Source organism: Nesoenas mayeri (genome assembly GCF_963082525.1).
Source record: "Nesoenas mayeri genome assembly, chromosome: 3".
NCBI lineage: Eukaryota > Metazoa > Chordata > Aves > Columbiformes > Columbidae > Nesoenas > Nesoenas mayeri.
Window position 1 is genome coordinate 58,948,170 of NC_137544.1, and position 23,131 is coordinate 58,971,300.

At 38.0% G+C, this 23,131-nt stretch overlaps 1 protein-coding gene across 11 annotated transcripts in view; it reads left to right on the forward strand.

Moving 5' to 3' along the window:
* EYA4 (EYA transcriptional coactivator and phosphatase 4) overlaps positions 1-23,131 on the forward strand; it is a gene marked incomplete at both ends in the record, with an annotated part of 134,813 nt that overhangs the window by 67,421 nt on the left and 44,261 nt on the right. For 5 of the 11 annotated variants that reach the window (XM_080341016.1, XM_080341021.1, XM_080341020.1 and 2 more), the window contains 2 exons: positions 18,057-18,181; positions 19,344-19,412. In XM_080341016.1, coding sequence (XP_080197142.1) covers positions 18,057-18,181; positions 19,344-19,412 — 194 coding nt within the window. Of the gene's footprint in view, positions 1-18,056; positions 18,182-19,343; positions 19,428-23,131 lie in introns of all 11 variants that reach the window. The other 6 variants (XM_080341025.1, XM_080341024.1, XM_080341026.1 and 3 more) reach the window with 2 other exon arrangements.

Consider the following 23,131-nt stretch of genomic DNA (forward strand, 5'->3'; position numbering starts at 1 on the left):
TCAGCAGAAAAAAAGAAATATTTTTTTGTGCAGTAAAAATGGATAAGCTCAGACTGCTGAGCTTTCATATGTGTTGTTTAGCCACGTTATGCTCCCTCATTTTCTTCTTATACATGTCTTAAAAGTTTTTTTAGAATGTATGGGTTTGTTGTCTGTGAACCATATGTAGCTTATCTTGGCTAGGAGGTAATTTAAATGCTTTTCTGAGTCAGGACTAGTGTGGCTCCACTGAATCTCACACTGTATCTCATTTGAGGAAATGAGATATTGAGAGGACTCTGCCTGATTTAAACTCTGAAGATGAGGTTCATCTAACCCTGAAGTAGATGTGTCAGGTAGGCATTTTTCTGACCATCTGAGATGCCATTTTTCTGATCATCTTTCTATTGACTATGAAGACTGTATCTCTCTGTATCTCTCTTCTCCTGAGCAACCATGCAGGTTCCACCAGCAATCCCCTGTTGTGCTGCTGATTTATTACAAAGCCAGCTAGACACACAATATGCCTAAAGGCAGTGAAAGCGTTTATTTTTATTTTACAGATTCTGCTTTTCTGCAAAACTCTTCAGCTCCAGAAGAGAATACATGCAATAATAAAAGTATTCTTTAGCAAGGAAAAACCAATTTATGACTTTCTGCTAGTATTGCTTGTATTTGGGGCAAAGTACAAAGAGGAACAGATACAGCAACAGAAATTTTCTCTGAAATGACAGAGTCAATAAAGTTGAAATTGAAAGTTTGCCACAAGTAATTCTGAGAACTGGAAGAAAAAGATCACATCAATGGGAGGAATAGTTTATGTCTCTCAGAATACAACATTCACGTCAGTGAGGCCACTATAGTTATAAACACTTCACCTAAGAGAAGTGTTTGGCAGGATCAAGCCCAGACTTCACAGTCAAGACAGTGGCTGGCAAGAAACATATCACAATTTTCCAATTTTAAAGTAACTATGGTGTGGAATAAGATTTCTCATAAATGCTACACTCTGAGATACACAGACTTAGCTTGCAGGCGAGTGAAAGTTTTATACAAATCTGTTTCTTATTAAAGGTTTGGTGTGTGTATTTAGTCTGCATGCCACTTAGGCAATTTGAGTCAATCAAAATAATACAGTTAGTTAGATCACTATGCTGGTCCATGTATCTGAATGATACAGCATCCACAACTATTGCACAACAGTTGCTACAGGAGGTGTGTTACCTTGCTATGTACGTTGTCTTTTCAGGCATGGAGTTTTCAGGCAGTGCAAGTCTTTCCTATTTTTAGAGTGGTCTGTGCGGTATCTCTGCCTGCTATACGCTGATGTTTTCATTCGTTAACTCTAGAAATTCAGTCTTCTGATTGCCCAAGGCCTATTGAAGCTGGTCACTGTCTGCCCGTTGGTTTTTGTTGGCTCTGGATCAAGCCCCCAAAGAGTTCTAAAAATATGTTTGATATGTTTACAGAAATTACAATAATCTATTTAGAGTGCAAACACATGGTAACTGATGACATCATAGGGAAGATCTGAATGGTTTATATTAACAGATCCCTGTGGCTTTAAAAATAAAATTAATGTACTTTTTAATATTTCAAGCCTGTTACAAATTCCTGGGTTTTTTTGTTAAAATCAGGCATACAACATTTTCTGTTATACTAGTAGTGCTTTCTCTGGGTGATCCCATGCCAGATCGTGTCAGTGTTAAGGCTTTCATTAACCTGAATTAGTGGTGGGTCAGACTGGAATAAACGAAAACAAAAACAAAAACAAAAACAAAAACAAAAACAAACAAACAAAAACAAAACAAACAAACAAAACCAAAACAAACAAACAAAACCACAATCAAACAAAAAAACCCACAACAACAACAAAAAACCCATGATATTTTAACCAAAGTTTTAGTAGAAACAATTTGGAGATTTTGGATTTACCCTTAACTGTAACTAAAGAATCTTTTTGTCTAACATCACATACTGTGAAAGATAAGAGCTTTCTTTTGTGGACCTGCTCTACTGGAATGCAAGGGCCAACCATCACTAATGATTTAAAACCTATTTTAAAATAGAAAAAATGTAATACATCTGGAAACAAGATAAAGTTCTCTGAGAAAGAGAGAATCATGCTATTCTAACAGGTCTGAGTGAATTGTTAACTGTTGATAGGAATATGTTCTATTTATGAGATAGAGGAGATAATACAAAACCCTTCCCAAGTGCATGCTGCGGTGTACTAATTTAACTTTAAATGATTTATTTTGTCTGCTGTCCCCTTAGAAATGTGCCATCATTCCTGTTTGTTGAGGTGTATTTTGAAAATGGTTAAAATCTTATTGAATAATGGCTTGAACAACCTACTCTTAAAGTATTTAATGACTGCTTATTTTTTCCCAGTTTTCACTCAACAAATACACAAATATATGCATTGCATATGACTTTATGACTTACATATGTTGAGTAATTGTCCTAAACATTAGGCTGTTATGAAAGCCATTCCGCTTGGTATAAGTATTACACATTTCTTGGAGTGGGGATTTGAACCAGAGCATCCTGTAACCAGCACGCATAAATCTAGTCCATTTTGTTATCCTGGACTGATCTGTGAGAAAATTTTCCATCATCTTAAGTAACTCCTGCCTTACACACTACTGTTATATGAACAGTGGTGGTGACTCCCAGGATATTACTGTGTCCACCTCTGTTTTAAACTCCTCTCATCGTTCTTGCTTACATATGCCCATCTTCAAAGAAAGGAAGGGATTTTTTTTAATGTAAATATTTGTGGTTAATTGTAAGGAGGGCTGGAACCACCCCATATATTTGTATAATTAATAGTTTTGAAATAATTGTGATTTCCAAAGTGCATTGTGATTTCTGAGCCAAGAGTACAAGTTATTTAGCAGATCTCTGCCATGAAAACACCCTCACGCATGCTGAGCTACTATTACCTGTATTCTGCCATCATAGGCGATGGGATGGTGAGTGCTCTTCAACCTAAATACATGTTAGCACTCTATATGAGGTCTGGGAAAAGCTGGTAAAAATAAAGCTCAGGATCTGTGTCAATAACTAAGTGTCAACGACAGCTAAGAACTGAGAAAACCAACAGCAGCTAAAAGCAGAAAAGAGACTAGTGAAGAACAGAAAAGAAAGCAACAAAATTTCCATAATTTCATATACCAGAAGCACACTAAAACCAGTTTGCTCATAGTAATAACTTTCAACCAGGAATGACAACCTATAAAGAAAAATGTACATGTACAATTTAACATGAATACTATAATCAAAGACTCTTGAAAGCACATTGAAATAATGTAGTCCAGTATTCATCATTTCAAAACAGCTTCTTATCAGCATGAGTACAGCAGTGCACGGTGCAGTTCTTCCATTGGTATCTCCCATGTCCTTTATCATTCCTTTTATATGTAGGTGCTCTAGCACAGCATAACTTGGGCAATGACCACAGCTATTTTTACACCAGGCATAAATTATAACAATATATGTTCTACTGCCTTTACTGCTGGATAAACAGGTGGCACAATGTGACACGTATGCTGCTGGCAGAAGTTAACTGCAATTTTGAGTCTGTTTGCAAGGCTATTGTCACTCCCTCCTATCCACTTTCTCTAGTTGGATCTGGAGGTGTATGGAGGGAGCAGGACTGAAGCCATCCCCGGGGGTTTAGCATGCACCTGATTGCTACTCATCTATCTGAGACAAATAGATACCAGTGCGGGTGAGCGGGCCAGTGCCCTCCCCTCTACCTTGTGACACAACTTGCTTCTGTCAGATCATGGTGTGGGCTCTGATAGCCCAACATACAGCCTGAGCTATAACCAGTTGCATAGATAGATGATATTTAAGTTCACTTTTACATGTGTTCTTCATCCTGCATTCTAGACCAGCCAGTGTTCATTAGCTTGCTGCAAAGTGACCTTTGATTGCCAGCAGTTCCAGGATGTCAATCTGGCAGTCACTGGCCTGGCTCAAATCAATTACTGTGTACAGTGGGCAGGCAAGGCCCAATTGGTTGGCCTTCAAAAGATGAGCATTGGCTCTCAGGGCGAACATTCATTACACTTCATGCTTCCGCTCTGTTCTTCCTCTCTACACACCCCCACATTTTGACTAGTTTATACTGAACCTGTGGATCTGCTAAGGCATGGTACTTCTTGGTATATTTAGTCTTCTTGGATTTCAAAGAGAGGGAAAAGGAGTGCATTATTTCTGCATTAAATAATGTAGTAATCAGAAATTAATATTTTTGAACCTTCAGGAATGTCTTAGGATAGGGTAGATACTATTTTTGAGTGAAATAACAACACCTAAGGTTATACCTGCAAGTATTTTTATTTAATCCAATAGCTTCTTAGAGCCTTATCCTAAAACTAAACTGGATTTTGAGCTGTAAAAAGACAGTGTTGTTTCTTCAAGTGCAGCACATGCAATCACAATGAGAAGGAGCTCTATTTCTTTCTTTCTTTCTCCCTTGGTCTGTTTTTTGCTCTGACATATCACATTACAGCAGTACAAAGGAGAACTAATTCAGACTCTGTTCCAGCTTCTTTGACCTCTTGGATATTCCAAATATATTTTACCATTAGTAAGTCTGAATAGCAAAAGTATTTGGTTCCACCTACTTTGCACTTCAAATCTAGTTGAATAGAGTCCTAGAAGAATGCAGACACTAAAAAACCTGGCCATTCAGATCCAAATCTCCTATTCTGAGATTGGTACAGGTTACTTTTTAAATTAATCACTTTTTCCCCCAAATATTTTTAAGTGTAAGTTCTTGGCTAGATGTTTCACAACCTGTTCAGACACATACTAAATACCATCAGTCAATGTACTCAGTAAGCATTTAACTAACACCATGAAGTTAGTGTGCTGTGCTACTATTTAACATGCCAAAAATCACCTCTGCCATCCTATTAGATCCTGGTCAGTCATTAGGAAAAAAAAAAAGGCAGGAAACAAAAATAGAATGAACCAAAAACATCCATATAAAAAGAGACCACATGCAAATAAACTAATTGCAAGTTTGCTGTTTTCTAACATCTGCATCTTCCATGTTACACACATATGTGTTAAAACTGTTTTGATGTTTGACTTGGTTTCCTCTGTTTACGTTAAGGTAGTGTTGTCACAGAGTGGTTCAGTGCTTCAGCTCTCTCCACACAGCTTATTCTGAGCACCAGTCATCGTTGTCCTCCTCTGGGAGCAGAAGTTAGAGCATCCAGATGACAAGTAGAGAGACTCTTCCATAAGCAGCATCTGGCTCTCTGGCAGACTTGTCAAGCACTTCTGCTAATGGGTTTGGATTTGCCATGGGGTCTTTTATGTGGTTACATTGCAGATGGTCTGTCTGTTCTATCTTCTCCTTTTGAATACTTCTCTTTAAAAAAAAAAAAAAGAAAAAAAGAAAAAAACTTTCATCTGATCCTCAAAATTTACACACTCCTTTCTAGCTGATAAGATTCTTTATGGGTCTCATAAGACGCCTGTGCAGGCTCATTTCTGTTAGAAATCACAAAGCTTTCCATATATCCAAATGTGTGTCTTGAGTTTTGCTGGCAATTTTGGACTTAGTTCTCCAGTTTAGCTGCCAAGTGATATAATTTACTGTGATCTGACTCTCTATTATTGTCAAATTTCTTTGGGAATTACTTTATGTCATTTGTAGAGCTGAAGTAACTTTACCTCCCCTTGAAGCATGAAATATACTTGCCTTCCACTAGACGTCCATCTTTGAAAACCAAAGTTCAAATCTGGATTTGTTTAAATGAGAAAATGAGTGTGATGGGCTCAATCTAATTCATACAGGATTCTTGTCTGCCATTTTAGAAAGGCCCAAAACTGAAGCAGCAAGTCTGTGGGAAGGTATGTTTGGCAGCTCTATGGAGAAAGGCATACACAGTGCCCAAATAAATAAAACAATTCAATGGACTGACTTCAGCAGAATTAGTTATTGTGTGGTGCGAGCGCAGAAGAGGGCAGAGAGGGAGAACATCCTGTTTGGTGAATTTAATTTTAGTTCTGTTTCAATTTACAACTGAATCTCTGTCACTTTAATTTTTAAGGGTTTTGAGGATTTTATTTGCTTTTCAGTGTAGAAGTAATTGGCAGGTGACTACACATAATATCGTGTTTTATTCCTATGTTATTTCAGGCTTATGTCTTATTTTCCTTCTAATTATGTAGATTAAATTAAACAGAAAAAAAACCCAGCACTCTGAAACATGAAGTGCTTTTCATGACTTTCTCAAAATAGTACTAGAGAAGGATATTCATCTCCCTTAGTGTTTCATTATTTACCGTGTTTCACAAGAGTAATATTTTAAAATTTGCAGAGAAACAAAAATAATTTAATTATGAAAAGCAATCATGATATTAACATCTACCTTAGTGCCCTTTTTCACAAACTGGGTTCTTAAGCACTGGGGAACCTCTGCTAAATGCAGTAAAGTTCCCGTCTTAAGCCTGCAGTATAGATGTATGTGAACTTAAAAACCAGCAACACTGTAGGGTTTATTTCCTCCTGCCCTGCTTTTTCCTCAGGACTTTGGCAGAACTGGATTCTTAATGATTTTTAAAGGCTAGGAGGTCTGTCAGAAGTCATAGTGAGGTCAAACCATTTGATGTAAGCCAGGCTTTTAGCAGAGGGAGCGATAAAGAATTGTTTTCCACCAGAGAGGCTGGTTTCCAATGCTGCCACCTGTGCAAGGGGCAGTGAGGGGCTGGAGCTGTGGCTCTGCCCAGGCAAGGTGGGGCAGGGGAGTGTCTCCCACACACACCTGGGGCATCAGCATGTGGGCTGAGCTGGGACTAGAGGTATTAGAGGTTTGCAGCTGGGACCGGCTGCTTCTTGTGGCTCAAGGGGTTAATTTAGGGGGTGTTGTGCCCTGGAGTCCTCAGCGGCACATATTTATTGACTCTTAGAAAAATCACCTACTTCACCCCAAATTAAAAAGGTACATAAAAAATAAGTGTATACTTTAACTCTCAAATTAATAAATGACTTGTGGAAAATCAAACAGCAAAGCAAAATGAAATATAATAATTTTATGTCAATTGTACAGGTTGGCCAACATGAGTACATTTATCAGGTCATCATTCTCTCTTTTGCTCGAAATAATAGGAATTGTTTTGAATATCCTTAGTTATTAAAAGTAAATGCAATAATCTCACTGCTCGTTCAGGTGTACAGATAATAAGGTCTCCTGGACAAAACGAAAAGGGGTGTGGGCAACACAACTAACATAACTTAACATCAGCATTGTTATGCCCAGCTACACCTTATTACTTAATAGGAATGATCAGATCCTGAAGCAGTTAAAACATCAGGCAGTTGGAAGGCTATGTATATTTATTTTATATTCTAAAGCTAGCTCATTGTTGTGACTGCGATTAGAGAACAGAAATAATTGCTTTTGACACAAACTGTTTTGGAGCCAAACATAACGTGCTCCACATGAGGTAAACTACAGAATATTTGTCTTGGGAGCCAAGGTAAAGATCAGGTTTAATTTTTAAGGGGAACTTCACTGTTAAAAGTGAGATGCATTAATGTTTCCCATGTTAAGACTGCTTGCCAATAACTCTCTGTAATTCATATTGGAAAAAAAAAAAAAAAAAAGAAGATTCAGAATGTTTGCATTAAAATGTGAAGTTTGAATGGAACATGAAAACATTTTTGGCAACTCTTATATTCTGCCCAGTCTGTCGTCATAGCTCATCCTTTCTAGAGATGGATGAAGTTCTTGCAGGCCCCTGTACTGGTGGCTAAAGAAATTACATTGAAATGAGGTATGATCACTCTAACGCAGCGCACGTGAAAGAGCTTCTTTTCCCTTGAGTTATCACTGACAAAGAAGAACCACATTTCAATAACTATTTTGAAATTTAACAGACATTTCAATTCAGAGTGAGTCAGACACAACCCACCCTCTACTCTCATTATGAAAATGTGAATTCATACTTAGATCATTCAGTCCAGGCTCCATTGAAGCCAGCAGCAAAACTCCCAGCCTTTTATCCTTGATTTCCCAGTTCTCAATTTGCTTGCATATTGTCTTACATGAATAAAGTTGACGTTATTGTATTTCAATTAATAAATGCAGATGTGGATCAGGCACCAATATCTGGATCCAGTCATCCCAGCTTTCCGATTTCCACTGTGGTGGTGTTTGCATGTCAGGTCAAGGCAATGAAGTAGGTTCTCCCTCGCTACAAATGTGCCTCCACCTACTGCACAGACAAGCCCAGAATTAAGGGTACTTGAGAAACACATCAGATCTAAATGGAAGAGCTACCCCATCACAAAAGCAGATCTCCAACACTCTAGAAAGAATATGAGGAATTATATCACTTTCTCTTCAAAAAAAAGGTAGTTGGAAGATAATATAGTAATGACGTTATCTCTAGAAGTTCCTCTTTTTTGTGTGGGTGAGTACCAGGGTTTTGGAGGACCTTCTGTGCTTTGATGCTTCTTTCCATCTCAGTCTGCCATTAACGTGTGGTTTAGAAGAGGACATTTTCTCCTGTTAAAGAGAAAACCTGAAAGTGCGCCTCCATACTCATTGTTCATAGGAAATCAGGGCTCCAAACAGCTCTTTCAAAACTCCTCTCATCGTTCCGCTTAAAATCAGACTGTCATGCCTTGAGGAACACTGCCTTGCATTTTCCCTGAGTTGTTTTGAAATTCTGTGCAGTAAGCAGAGTGACTTCAAAGCCTATGTCTTACAAAGGACAGATTAGCAACAGGCTAGTAATTAGCAGAACTGATCATCTTCGCATTCCTCTGTATATATGAGAAATAGTCTTTCTTGCTCAAATTAGACTTAAAAACACCCAACAAAGACTTAGTGAGATTTTCTAGTCATTGGGTAGGTTAACTGTTCCGTACCCACTGCCAGGTCACCTATCGGAGATGCAGAAAGGACTCTGAAATTCCCAGCAGATTTTTCAGATGGGACTCTAAGCAGTTGTTCTGCAGGTGTTGTGGCATAGGAGTGAAGGCCACAGGCTTGCTGTTCGCGTTTCAGCCATTTCCACAGAAGTATATGTTATTTGTTTATGGCACAGCTCATCATGTTGTAAGAACCACAGAATTTGCAAGTGCCGATCACATCTGGAAGTTATCAGAAATTGAAATGGGAGCTGTTGGGTGAACTACTCTTTGAAAATGTGGCCCTGTGATCCAAAGACTTGCATTGAGATCTTACGCATCTGTAAACTGGTAGTCTGTATTTCATGTAGGTTGGATACTTGACAGCTCCTTGTGAAACTGCAGTGACATTATGACTTTTGATTTATTTAATTGCTTACACAATAACTTCAAAACCTACTTGGGTCACCTTTTTTTAAAGTAGCAGGTTAAAGATGAGTTTATCCTCCTGTGTACCTTTACATATTTTCCGTTCACACTGGGACTAGGAATTGCGTAATGCAGCCTGCAGGCTGTGTGGCCAGGCTCATGGCAGCATTTGAAAGATGCCCCTGCCTGGGCCCAAGCTGTGATGTGGGGACATTGCTGCTATGGGGCTGTCCTAGGCAGTGGTTTGTTAGGTGCTAGGCAGGTGGTGCCAGGTGGTGCCAAACCATGCTTATGTACAGCCCAGGTTCAGAATGGGCTGCCTGTACATGCACTAAGAGAACTGAGCTCCCTGCTGTTCTCTCTGCTATACCATCAGTCCTTGGTCCTCACCACTTACTAGTTTAGATGTTCTCTCTCTGGTTCCTGGAGTGGTTTTCCCCAACCAGCTGCCTTTTTCTTTGAAAAGATGGGAAATATCTGTTCAGACAGCACATTACTTCTTGCCAGATACTTCCTCCAGTGCCAGGAGCGTAGACCCTGAGCTAAAATCATATCACATCAAACCTGTGGCTGTCACATTCAGATAGCCCAGAAAAGAGATCTCTGGGATCCAGCTGGCCAGAAGGTATCGCTATGCGTAGCTTTATTGTTTGTGTGTGCATCTGTTCATTACATCAGAATATAATAATTGCACATATAAAATTATCATTTGCCTTCATCAAATCAAAGCAATCCCAAACTGCAGGGTGGAGAGGTTGAGGTGGAAGGGGAGCCATATGGAAAAAAAGCCTTCCCATTATCTACCTTTTCAGCCACAGACTGCCCATTTCACTAGCGTAGACCTCTATTTTGTAACTGAAGAAATCTCCTGAGCACAGAGAGGGGGAGCTGGAAGTTTATGCTGAATTAAATAATGTAATAAGTTCCTCCCCCCTGCCTCCAAATTGTCTTGATTTTTACCTATTCATTTCAATATTTGTTGGCTTTGGGCAAATGAACTCTGTGTCCAACAGAAGACTCCAAAAATGGTTCCTAGAAATTGTTCTATGTGTTATCCACAAGTGTGGAAACTCAGATTAATTTTACATTGTCTTTTAATTATGTCTGGGAAATTATATTCATTCCCAATAAAATACAGAAAGCAATGAGAAAATAAATTAATGTGGATTTGTGGCCAGCTGAACTGCACTAGAATAGACGGTTGTCTGTGGTTTTCTGGAAACCACATTAAATGACATAAAACTGAAATAAAATGTCTCAGTCAATCAGAAACCAGGGAAACTGTACAGTTACTGACTTTTAAGCAAATAATAGTTTTCAGCAATTATACAGCATGACAATCCAAACCTTCTAAATTCATTGCTGTGTTTAGTCATCACCAGAGCAAACCTAACCTTTTCACCTAAGTTTTATTCCTCAGGCAGGAAAAGAAAGTGTCTTTTTTTCTTTTCCAGCAAAAATAAACTTGAACTTGTAAGCAATTATTTTTCACAGTGTTTAGTCATATTTTCTTGCTAGGCCCATGAAGAAGAAGTGCATATATGCCTTTCAGTAAAGCAATATTACTGCTTATTACTACACCAATATCCATATGCTAGATTAACAAAAACTATAGCCTTTGGCATTTGCTCATGCAGTGAGGAAAGAAGGGAGCATAGATTTAATGAAGGCAAAAACTGTCTGACATTTGTCAGGAAGTATGGAGAATCTCAAGGTGGTACAGGGTCAAAAAAGGGAGGGTGACAGGAAAAGTGTAACTGGGGAAATGGGAAGGGGGGGCTGAGGAAGAAGCTTCAGTGCTGTTAAAAGAAACATCCTTTTTCTCTAGCTGTGGATGGCAGAAGGAGGCACACTACAATGCTCGCCTTTGTCACCAAACCTGCTCGCTCTCGTCCTCAGCCGAGCCCTCTGCACCCAACGCAGCCCCAGCTCTGATGCTGGCTGCCTGTCAGACAGCGCCTGTAAGGTAATACTGTCTGCAGGAAGGGTTGCCTTTTTTTTTTTCTTTTTTTTTTTCTCCTAGAATTAGAGCCTGGATAGCTAAGAGAAATACAATAGGCATGAAAGCAAAACTGAGATACAATCACAGCCAGTGCCACTTCATGCCCCGAAGGATCACCTGAGGAGTCCCATCCACTGCAAGATAAGCAGTATTGTTGAGGTCAAAAAGGCTATTAAACAAAATCAGGAAGTTTTGAGTTTTCCTCAAATTATTGTTGCTTTATACTAGAAGGATTCTTTCCACAGTGGGCTTATTGCAACCCCTGGGTAGAGGTTATTTCCCTGTGAGCTTGCACTCATGCACTGGGAAACTGTATGATGATATTCGAGCTTATAATGAATCCTCCATGTTCATAAGGAGTCTACTACAACCATTACTGTAAACTTACAGTACTATAGAGCTGAACCTCATTATATTTTTCATTATTTATTAACTATGTGTTCTAACATGACAGAAAAACTCTAATTCTTTGCTTCATTGAGGTTCCCTCCCTTTGATAACATCTATCCGACATTTGTTGTAGATTGACAAAAGAGAAGTATTATTTTGGAATATCAATGTGGCAGTAGTTTTGCTTTTTTCTTTTTTTTTTTTTTTTTAATATGAAAGTTGACACTCTACTTACCAAGCCATGAGAAATAGAAATTATACAGCTACAATTCACCTCGCATCCCCAAATAGTTGCAAAAAGTTTAGCACTTGTTTTCTGGGTTGTTAAAAAAAAATAAAATAGTAACAAAGCTCTGAAGAACATTTGCTGGTTGTATCTCTATAACATGACATTTTTTACTGCTTCTTAGCGCTGTGTCAGATCACTTTACAAGTTAAGAAATGGGGCCTCAAGGAGAATGGAAAGGAGGTCATGCTGGTGTCCATCAGTATTGTTTTTAACTCTCTGGCAAGCTCCCAGGACTCGTATGATAGAGGGGCATGCTTTTGTGAGATTGTGCCTAGAATATTAAAAGATCTGCTATTCTGGCCATCTATTAAGCTTGAGAAGATACACAGTGGGGGCTGGGGGTTGAGGCTGAGAGAACAAGTGGGGCAACATCACAATGGAGCAAATTTATCTGATTGGTTTCGCTGTTTCTGCATTACGTTTTACAGTGGCAAAAAATGACAAAGGCTGCTATACACAGTATAGAAGAACCTGGAGAAGAAAACATATTTTAGTGTTAGTGTAATGACTGGAAATGTTACTCATTTGAGGAGCGTTCTTAGGTTGTGTGTTATGCTACACTCTTTGTGGAAGTCTTTGGCGGAAAAATGTGGTAAAGTTTTTTGTTGTGTATTTATACACTTACACACATGTATGTGTGGATATTTAGCACCAAAGAAATGCTAAAAGTTTGCATGTAGTTGTGTGTTAGTGTAAATGTATTGGTATGCATGTGTATATTCCCTGGAAAGCTGTCCATCATCCAGAATCCTTCTCTTTCTACCTCCTTTCTTACTACCCACACTAATCTTTGAGGACTTATTTTTAATTTCATTATTTACAGTTTGTGTAGGTGCAAGTAAACATGAAAAATCCCTCACCTAACTGTGAAAGTATTGTGTAAAGTACAGTTTTCTAAAACAAACAAACAAACAAACAAAAAACTAGAGAAAATCTCTATAAATATGTTGTATCTATTAATATTGATTCTTTTAGACTTTGTTGCAGAATTTATGTAGATTTCATTGGATTAATGACATTTGTGGGCATCCATTCTGATTTTTTTGTCAGACTGAAAGGCTCGTATGAGCTTGTTCGGACTACATATGGAAGAGAGGTGGGCTCAGTAGTCACATCCAGAACATGGCTGAAAGATCTAGCTAAGAAAATTTCTATGGGAAATGGAAAAAAAAACACCCCATGTTTCTTCAAAACTGTGTAGTCAGTCAGAGAGCTGAACCACCAGCAGTAGAAAACAGATTTAGCTGAGCCTGAGCAGATCAGTTACCCAGCTTTCATATTGCATAAAAGTTAATTTTAAATAAAGGAAAGTTCCCTTTTTGTTAAATTTCAGAAGCTCCAAGATAGCTGACATCTTAATTGAACAAGGCTCCAGGTTTCTATGAGAAAGTTTGGGTTGTGTATGAACTGGATTTACAAGAGGAGGGATATAAGAAAAGCAGGGGAAAAATAAGAAAAAAAACCCCAACCAAACAAAAAAAACCACACAACAAACAAACAAATAATGTGGATTTTTGCCACAGTGAAGTTTAGTAAAGATTCTTCTAAATAAAATTATGTAGAGAATTTCCTTTTAAAGAATTTTTAAAAGAAAAATCCTTTTAAATACTTGTAAAGAATTTTGTTCTGACCAATTTATAAACTAAATGAAATTATTCAATTCAATTCAGCTAATCCTTCTTTTGATTCTCTTTTGGTTTGGATTTGCTGCAAATGCTGTACAATGAAGAATTCGTATTTGTAAAATATTCTAGTCTAGACTAGGATTTAAAGTACTTTGTTTTCAGATTAGAATATATATTCTTTTATAAATCTTTGCTAAATAATTTTATATTTTAAGACTTGTTAGTAAGTAAAGGAGATTATGTAGCAAAAAGTTTACATTTTAAAATGTGATCTCTTTAAAAGAGAAAATTAGCTAAGTATGATCTACTTGTAGAGTTCATTAATAATCAATGGAGTTTTGAATTGTGGAAGGATCCAGCTCTTAGTCCATGCTTATGGTATTTTAACTGGAAATGCAAATGGATAACAGAGTTACAACAATTCAGATTTTTCTGGAAATAGATTTTAATTCTGCCAAAGAAAAACTGTGCACAAATGGGTATGTGATTGTAATGAGAGAAAAAGAAAGACAGGAATTTTAAAAACACAACACTAGAAGCAAGGCTTGAACTTTTTACCTTTAAAATAATACAAACAAAAGCTATTAATATACAGAAATACAGTGATGCATTTGTCAATCTGGGCAGCCGTAGTTAGTTACTTAAACCTTCCTACGCAAGGTTGGGTTGTGACACTGGGCTGTGCACTTCGGTGCTCCAGGGTGCATCGCAAGTTCTGCTTGGCTGCCATGGTAAAGACGGGGAAATTTTCTCTCTTCACATGCTGTTCCTTAAGCCATCACTGAACATAGGTTAACCTTTGAAAAGATGTCACTTCAAGCAAAGGAACACAATGTGTGAGGCCCAGGATTGACACCAGCCATCTTTTTGATACAAACACTCCTTAATTTGTAGGGATTGTCCATATCCAGGTTGGAGTTGAAGCCTGTGGGGATCTAGGAGTCTGTTCTGTGCAAGTGGGATGTTTTAGAGGCTTTTCCTGTAAGCCTCTAAAATGATCCACTAAGCATGTGCAAATACCAATTTTCAAAGACTTAAAGTGTAGCCAAAGCAGAATAAAAGGCAAATCCATGTTACTAGTTTTCAGGTTTTCGCTCAGTAGCTTGGAATCACATGAACGTTCTTCAAACAAACAGTCAGGAGAAAATTAAAACATCTTCTTACCAAGTAATCTGTTTCCTTTCAAAACTCATCTTTTGATGCAATTTAGCATTTTACTTAATTACTCTGAATAGCAGTCTGAGACAATGCAGGAGAGGGGGAAAGTAAAGCTCAGACAGTTATGTGCCTGGCAGAGAAACAAAAAATGGAAAATAACATTGTACAATACATTTTTGTAAAGCAGTTTTAACAGTAGACTTTATTCTGTCTAAAGTGAAACACACTGCATTTACTAGAAAACAGGCTTTAATAAATAACTGCATAAACTTAGAAGTATTAATTGGTCCTTGGGAGATCACTCTTTTTTACTTTTTTTTTAGTGTAGGAAAACACAGACTGAACCCGAATCTGCTTCTGATTAAGTCAGTGAAAGCAGGACTCTGATAAACATTTAGTTTGACAAAATGAATTCAAGATGTTGGAATTATTTTATCCATTTTTTAAGCATTTTTCCTGAATCCTCCATTCACTGAAACTGTAAGCTTTTAGTAAGTCTGTTACATCTTCCCGAGAATTTTTTGGGCTAAAGGTAAACTAAATGCATCAGAAAGGTGAACTGAATGACATGTGTTAGACAGAAGGGAAAAATGTGCACTTGAATAAATAAATTACATGGGGATATATTAAAATAATCCCTCTATTTTTTCACACAGGATAGAGCACCCAGGATAAGTATAATGTATACACATGGTTTGGTGAAACTTTTTATCGATTTGGATATCCTTTTTATGCTTAATAGACTATCAGTCAGTGCAAGATGTCTTTTACTCATGCAGAGAAAATGTCTATTTGTAAATGTAATATTTTAAAAATAATATTACTTAATTAACTTGTCATGTCTATGGACAGGGATGCCATTTGCTATAGAAAACAAATTTAAGGCAAATAGAATATTTTACTGCACAAAAGATTTCATACTGATGTGAACAGAAACTATTCTTTTTACAACATCTGATTGTTTATATTTTTGCCAAGCAAATGAAAATGAATGGACTTAGTTTTCTGATTAAGAAAACCTTATTCACTTGTGTGTGAAAAGTGCTTAAGATGGAAACTTCTTAAATACACTAGCTAGGTAAATGAGTGATTTTGCTTATGAAATATCACTGGAGCAATTGCATCTGTGGCCCTGGTATATGCTTGTCTGAAAAGAAATTATTGTAATTTTCATGCTAAACAAGAAAAAAGTGCGTGTGAACTTTCTAAGCTAGAACTGCCTCTAAGGTGTCTCTGGGTTGATCATACAGAACATTCTATGATTCTGTGATTCTAGGAAATCATGATGCTTAAACTGCTAAGTGAACACGTGGGGAGTATTACACTGTGTATGCAATGAAACACACGTTGTTTATTTTGTGTAGCATTCTCCTGCTCCCTTAAATACATACAAGATGGAAACTCACAGACTGTTTTTGACCTTTAGCTGCTATCCTTGTACAGAAATTCCTAAACAAAAACCAACGGACTAGTAAACCACTTGAGTTCATTTTATTTCATCTAACGCTGATCACATTTCCAGTAGACAATAAATATAATGCACTGCTGACAGATGTGTAGAAATGTATATACAATTAGATGAAGAGATCTGAGTCAAGGCAGTTCAAATCTCAGTTTATGCCTTTGCATTTCCTTGAATATGGCTATAAAATTCTTACCTGCTGATGCATGGCGTCCTGCAATATCAGTTTTCCCCTCCTCATCCAGACTGCTACTGAGGAGGCTGCCCTGCCAGCAGAGTGTTGGTGCATCTCAGGCTTGATTTGAGCATTTACTGAAGTAAATGGGTTGCTTTGCCTGGGCTTCATGTGCCTTTGGGTAAGGCCTTGGTGCATTTTCCCAGTTGAAATGTAATATTTCCTACATTTCCTGGAAGATATTCAAGACAGGAGAGCTCTAAAACTGTGTCTTGGGTTAAATGAATGGAATGAGAGACAAGCTAAAGCATCCGGGAGATCTTTGGAATTACGCTCACAAACGGGAGGCAATTTTGTTCTGTGTTTGGGTTTGGTTTTTTTTCTTTGCCTTATCTTGGAGAAAAAAAAAATAGATTCAGACAACAGACCAATAGTTGATGGAAAGATGGTGGGTTTGTTGTTGTCATTGTTTTGTTTTGGTTTGGTTTGTTTGTTTTGTTTTGTTTTCAGGAGGATGTCTGGGATACAGAAGATAGAAAACGTCATAGTTAAACTTTCAATAAATATAATAAATATTTAAGATGCTGAATGTTGCCTTAACAGTTTGCCACTGCTCTTCCTGCCCAGAATATCAATATACAGGAGTGGTTATTCTCACTGAACTATACCAACTGTTCCCCTCTTCCCTAGCCATTGCAATCTTCTACAATGCAATTGGGCTTTTACAGCTCTGTAAGACAATCTTTCTGTTGGCCTTTGTATAATAGTATACATATGGTAAATGGTTCTCTGGTCACAGATGGGCTGGCAACTTTGCTTATACATAGCAAAAATGTTTCTTTGGGGAAAAAATCTGTGTAATTAATTTATAAATGAAGTAAGGAAAAGGCGAGCACATGCTGCAAATTGGATTGCAATTACCGGTCTAACAAGAAATGTTCCTTGTCTGCTTTTTTTGAGAAAAGCAGATCTGTTGTTCCTGAACGAAAGCCATCCACAGTCCCCCAGTATAACTGACACTGAAATCCATTGCAGTCTAAATCCACTTGAAATTTTACAATTTGCGAGAAATTACTCAGAAGAAAAAAAAAAATACCAAGAGAGCTAGTAGGAATATATGCATTTGTAAGAGTAAAGAATCTTCCAGATGTACATGAAAGTTCTGTTCATTCACCTGTAAGGTCTGTTCCTATGGTTTAGTGTGGATGCAGTGACTGCTGATGGTTGAATACAGATAATGGGTGGCAGAAGTTCCGATTCTCACTTTCTGTACAATCACTGACTTTTCATTTAATTTCTCTGGTTTTGTCTAAGAAATACCTATATATGTGCATTGATTCCTCCATCTGTCCATCCATATAATATATATGCATTCCCTCATGCGCATCTTTTACAAGCTCTTTGAGCAGTTTCATAAGCCTGTGTCATTTACTTCATAATACCTCAAGGAAAGTGAAAAATACTGGCCTTGTTCACATCAAATTATTAGCTACTTCCTTTGGTTTGGTAAAAGCAAAGAAGACCTTAAAGGAACCTGCATTAATTTGTTAATCTGGCTGCATTACAAACTCTCCTTGTAAAAAAAGTTGTTATGGAAAAAGCAGATTATTATAGACAGTATCACAACGTATTTAAATACTGTGACCTTCTTCTTTAACAGGTCTATGGAAATGCAAGATCTAGCCAGTCCTCATAATCTTGTTGGAAGTAGTGATGCGCCGGGTAGTTCTAAACTGGATAAACCTAATCTCAGTAGCACATCAGTTACAACAAATGGAACAGGAGGTAAGTCTAAGATGCTGTTGGCACACAGAAAGTTTTGGCTAGATTTTGATCATATGCATTTTTAATGTAATTTCAAGGATGAGCTTAAATCCATTTATAGACACAGCAAAAATTATGAAAAAACGGCAGTCATACCAGTGAAAATCTACTAATTCCAACAGCACTTCTTCGATTTGCACCAATTGAAGTAAGAGGCAGAACTGTGCAAAGGTGAAACAAAGAAAGCATTGGAATGACTGCTTTGAACATAGTGTTAAAGGTTTGGTTATACCTGCTGGTAACTTTAAACAGATTGCATTTTCTGTGTCATACTTCATTGCTGAGTAATAATTTACTCTTATACCCTAAGCTACTCACATTTAGTTTAATTTAAAATCTCCGTGAAACTAGGTTCCAGTAACTGAAATTAGGTTCCAGTAATTTTTTTAACATGATGAATATGTTAATTCCATTTCTTGGCAGGTAATGGAAGTTTGTTGTAAAGAGATTTTTAGATTTTCCTCAAAAGTAACTGGATATCACTGCTTTATATATTGCTATAGAGACAGTACTACCATGCAGCTACAACACAGATGTTCCTGTGCTTTCAGATGATAGATTCTGCCACAACTGAATTGAAGCAGTGGGAGGCAGGGTACCCCATTCTGAGACGGAGTCCTGTTCCCATTAGTGTCCATCAGATTGACACCACATACATGAGTCAAGTTAGAGTTTCAGCCCTCCTTTTTGGAGTTTCTATGTTGCTGTCTATTTTAACAGTTGGCACTGATAAAATTTTTTTTAGTTTGTTCTTTCTGGTCACAATGTGAAGCATTTTATTCACTTATCCCTATTTAGAAAAGGTATCTGTCAATGTCAATAAAAAGTGTATGTGCATGTGAGGGTAATAGAGCTCTCCTGAGAAGGGCTCAACCATTAATGTTCAACCTGTTTACATAAAGAGAAGGGAAAACTTACAATACAATTAAAGAACACTAATAACTGGTTGCGTCTATATTATACTTGCATAAATAAACCAGTTAAAATAATACTAATAAAAACAACACAGTGCAGTTAAAAAGACTTGGCTTGAAGTGCAAAAACATTTACTTGTCTTGAAGACTATTCACACACTCTGAATAGGCATTGGGACAATGAACCGTTATGCCATTCCTGTTCTCAGGAGACAACATGACTGTGTTAAATACTGCAGACTGGCTGCTGAGTTGCAGTACTCCTTCTTCTGCAACAAGTATGAGAGACCCTGGTATAGTGCATGTGTGTGGTGGTGTATCTCTGTGACTGCTGTGTAATATGTCTCTTGGTTTGCTCTGTTCTTTTGTTATGCAGTTTTAACATCTTAATGATTGTGTTTATGGTTTGGTTGGGGGGGCAGGGTTGTTGTTGGTTTTCTTTTGTTGTTTGGTTTTGGTTGGTTGTTTTTTTTTTCCCCCCACTCCTTCTCAGAGTCCTTTCCTACAGCCAGAAAACTGGTAGGAACTTGCCAGAAGTAGCTGTCTTACCATACATTTGATGAGCAAATGAATTTTAACTGACTTAAAATTAGCTTAACTGCCTACATGATCTGAGGGACTGGGAGGGCCCCGTGCTGACCAGCATTGCTGGGAACTGCCAGTAGTCAGCGTTGCTGGAAGTCTGACCAATGAATTTTCCACAGAATGCCCATTTGTTTTTATTTTATTTTTAGGTACAACACTGCATGGTTACCTGAGCACAGATCAAGGCTGACATTATTGTTACGACTCATAATTACTGTGTTCATTTTTTAAGTTTATGTCCAGTGTGCTAGTACACAAAGTACAAAAGATCATTTGCACTAGAATAACATTCCATATGAATGCTACTGCTCAGTTACAAGAATTTAGGTTTAAGGAAGGACTGAGATAACTTAGTCTGTCGCCTTAGTTAACTGTTCAGCATGTTGAGATAAATGTAGAAAGTAATAGAATTACTAATTATCGTTAGTGGGGAAATGTTATGTCCTTGCATTACTGAGGACACTTTGACATTGCTGCAAACTTAAATCTGATTTTCCACAGGCAGTAGTATATTTAGATCTGTGCTTCCAGTTGAGTGTATTCCTAGGAAAACCCTTAAGGCTTGTTAAAAAAAAAGAGGAAAATCGTTCCTATGACAACCTATGTGGTCTATTGTTTAATGTGAGCTTTTAGTCAGACTTTATGTTGTAGATGCTGTTGCCTGTTGGGACCTGTACTCTAAGTTTGTCTTAGAATAATTTGGAAGGGACCCCTGGAGGTCAACTAGGCCAACCCCTGCTGAAAGCAGGGCCAGCTTTGCTGTTAGATCATGTTGCTCAAGGCAGCGCCTAGCTGGGTGTTGAATATCCCCAAGGGTGGAGATGCCACAGCCTCTCTGGGCACCTGTCCCAGAGCCTGACTGTTCTCACAGAGCAGAATTTTTCTTTTACATCCAATTTGTTTTTTTTCTTGCTGAAACCTGTGGCTGTTGCTTCCAGTCATTTCACAGGGCATCTTTTGAGAAGAGCCTGCCTTTGTTCTTTGTCATCTTTGCACCTTCCCATTAGTTAGCTTCAGGCAGCAATTAGCTCTCCCCTCAGCCTTATCTTCCTAGGACAGAACAAGCCCAGCTTCTTCTGTCTGTTCTCATTCATCTTATGCCCCTGTCCCTGACCATTGTGGCAGCCCTGCTTTGCATGTGCAGTCTTCACTGTTCGCAACACTCAAATGTCTTTCCAGCTTGAGATTATTTTGCATTCAACTTTTATTCTTTCAATATGTAAAAAAATAAAACTAATACACACTCTAAAAATGGAATATTACATTTATATTGTTTAAAGTATTCTTCCAAAATGGTGGTTCAAACTCATAGTCTTTGCATTATGTCTAGAGTGTTTGCCATCAGAGTGTCAGAACCACACTTGCATGTGTCAGGAAACCTAGGGATGATTCTGTGTTTTTACTTGGTGTCAGCTTTTATTTCAATTTCAGCTTTAAATGTTCCTGGGGTTTTGATCTGATGTTAGATTTTTTCTTTTTTCTTTTTTTTTTTTTAATCAGATTAGTTATTTTTCCCCTCTTGGTTTAATGACATGCAACACAAAGAAAAGTAGTAGTGCAAATGTCGAGCTACACTAAAAAAAAAGAACTTTATGAATTCCTTAGTATGATAAAATCTGAATATAACAAAGTCAAACTGTTTAAAATCAAGCACATATAAAAACACTTTCTACATGTATTTGTCAACAAAGCACAGTGCCAATATGGTGTTTTTCCACAAGTTAAGTACATGAGAGAGTTTCTTTTGGTTTAGGTCCTTTTCTGCCTGACAAGGAGAGAAAAAGATGGTGGCTGGACCGATGGAAGTGCACTGCAGCTGGTATTAACCAGAACTAGACACAAATTTAAAGTAAACATTTCAATTAATTACTGAAGTTTTTGTTGAAGCAGTTAGGCACATACTGAAGTGTCTTTCTGGATGCAATATTGAACATAGGTTTGTGGCTTGGTATGGTCCACCATCTTGAATAGAAAGAGCTTAAGGTACTTAAAGTTAATTGTTTCTCATGCAGGTAAATGTCCACACTCTTGTGGTGGGTTAACCTTGGCTGGACATCAGGTGCCTATCAAACCACTCTATCACTTCCTCTCCTCAGCTGGACAGGGGAGAGAAAATACGACCAAAGTCTCATAGGTTGAGATAAGGACAGGGAGGTCACTTAGCAGTTACCATCACAGGCAAAACAGGGAAAATAATTTGTTACCAAGCAAATCAAGGTAGGGTAATGAAAAATAAAACCAAGTCTTAAAACACCTTACCCCCATCCCTTCCCTTCTTCCCAGGCTCCACTTCACTCCCAAATTCCCTACTTGCTTCCCGCAAGTGGCTTAGAGGGATGGGGAATGGAGGTTGTGGTCCATTCATCACACGTTGTCTCTGCTGCTTCTTCCTCCTCATGGGGAGGACTCCTCATACTCTTCCCCTGCTCCAGCCTGGGGTCCTCCCTGTACTGCAGGTAGATCTCTGCTCCACCATGGACCTCCATGGGCTGCAGAGGGACAGCCAACCTCACGGTGGCTGCACCATGGGCTGCAGGGGAATCTCTGCTCTGGTGCCTGGAGCATCTCCTGCCCTCCTTCTTCACTGGGCTTGGTGTCTGCAGTGCTGTGTCTCTCATGTATTTTCACTCCTGTCTTCCAGCTGCAGTTGTGCAGCAGTTTTTCCCCTTCTTAACTGTGTTATCCCAGAGGTGCTACCAATGTCAGTGATGGGCTAGACATTGTCCCGTGGTGAGTCTGTCTTGGAGCCATCTGGCATTGGTTCTGTCAGACATGGGGGAAGCTTCTGGCAGCTTCTCACAGGAGCCACCCCTTTAGCCCCTCCACTAGCAGAATCTTGCCATGCAAACCCAATACAGCTCTGCAAAGAAAAGAAACACGCATCTTATGAAGTAAAATATGACCAAAGATCTTCAAAGGACAAAAGACAAATCTTTCCAACTTGGTATGATTTTTCATTCTCCTTCTGAAGTACATGCAGACATCTGTATATAGTAATCAGAAAACAAATTAATTTAGTTACTTCTAAACTTAAGGCAACAATACATGTTCCACATGACTGAAAAGCCTGAGATTCAATGCAGGCAATCGTTTTGTGACAAATGACCCTGAAGATTTTTACTGTTGTATATTCTTATGGATCTGATGCAAATGAAATCACATCCTTGTCATCTAAATAGACAAATGTGAACAGTTGATTACTCTTATGAATGACTTTGTTCATTTTGTGTCATTTTTGTCACAACTTTTTTTTTAAATCAGAAGATAATAGTCTGCAAAATGATGGGGAGTGCACAGCAGCTTGAAAAAACATGGCTAAAATTCTTCCCTGATGATTTAATATTGAATTAATATCCTGTTGATTGCAGGGAGAATAAATGAGTGTGATAGTTTTATTAAAGATAAATGATAA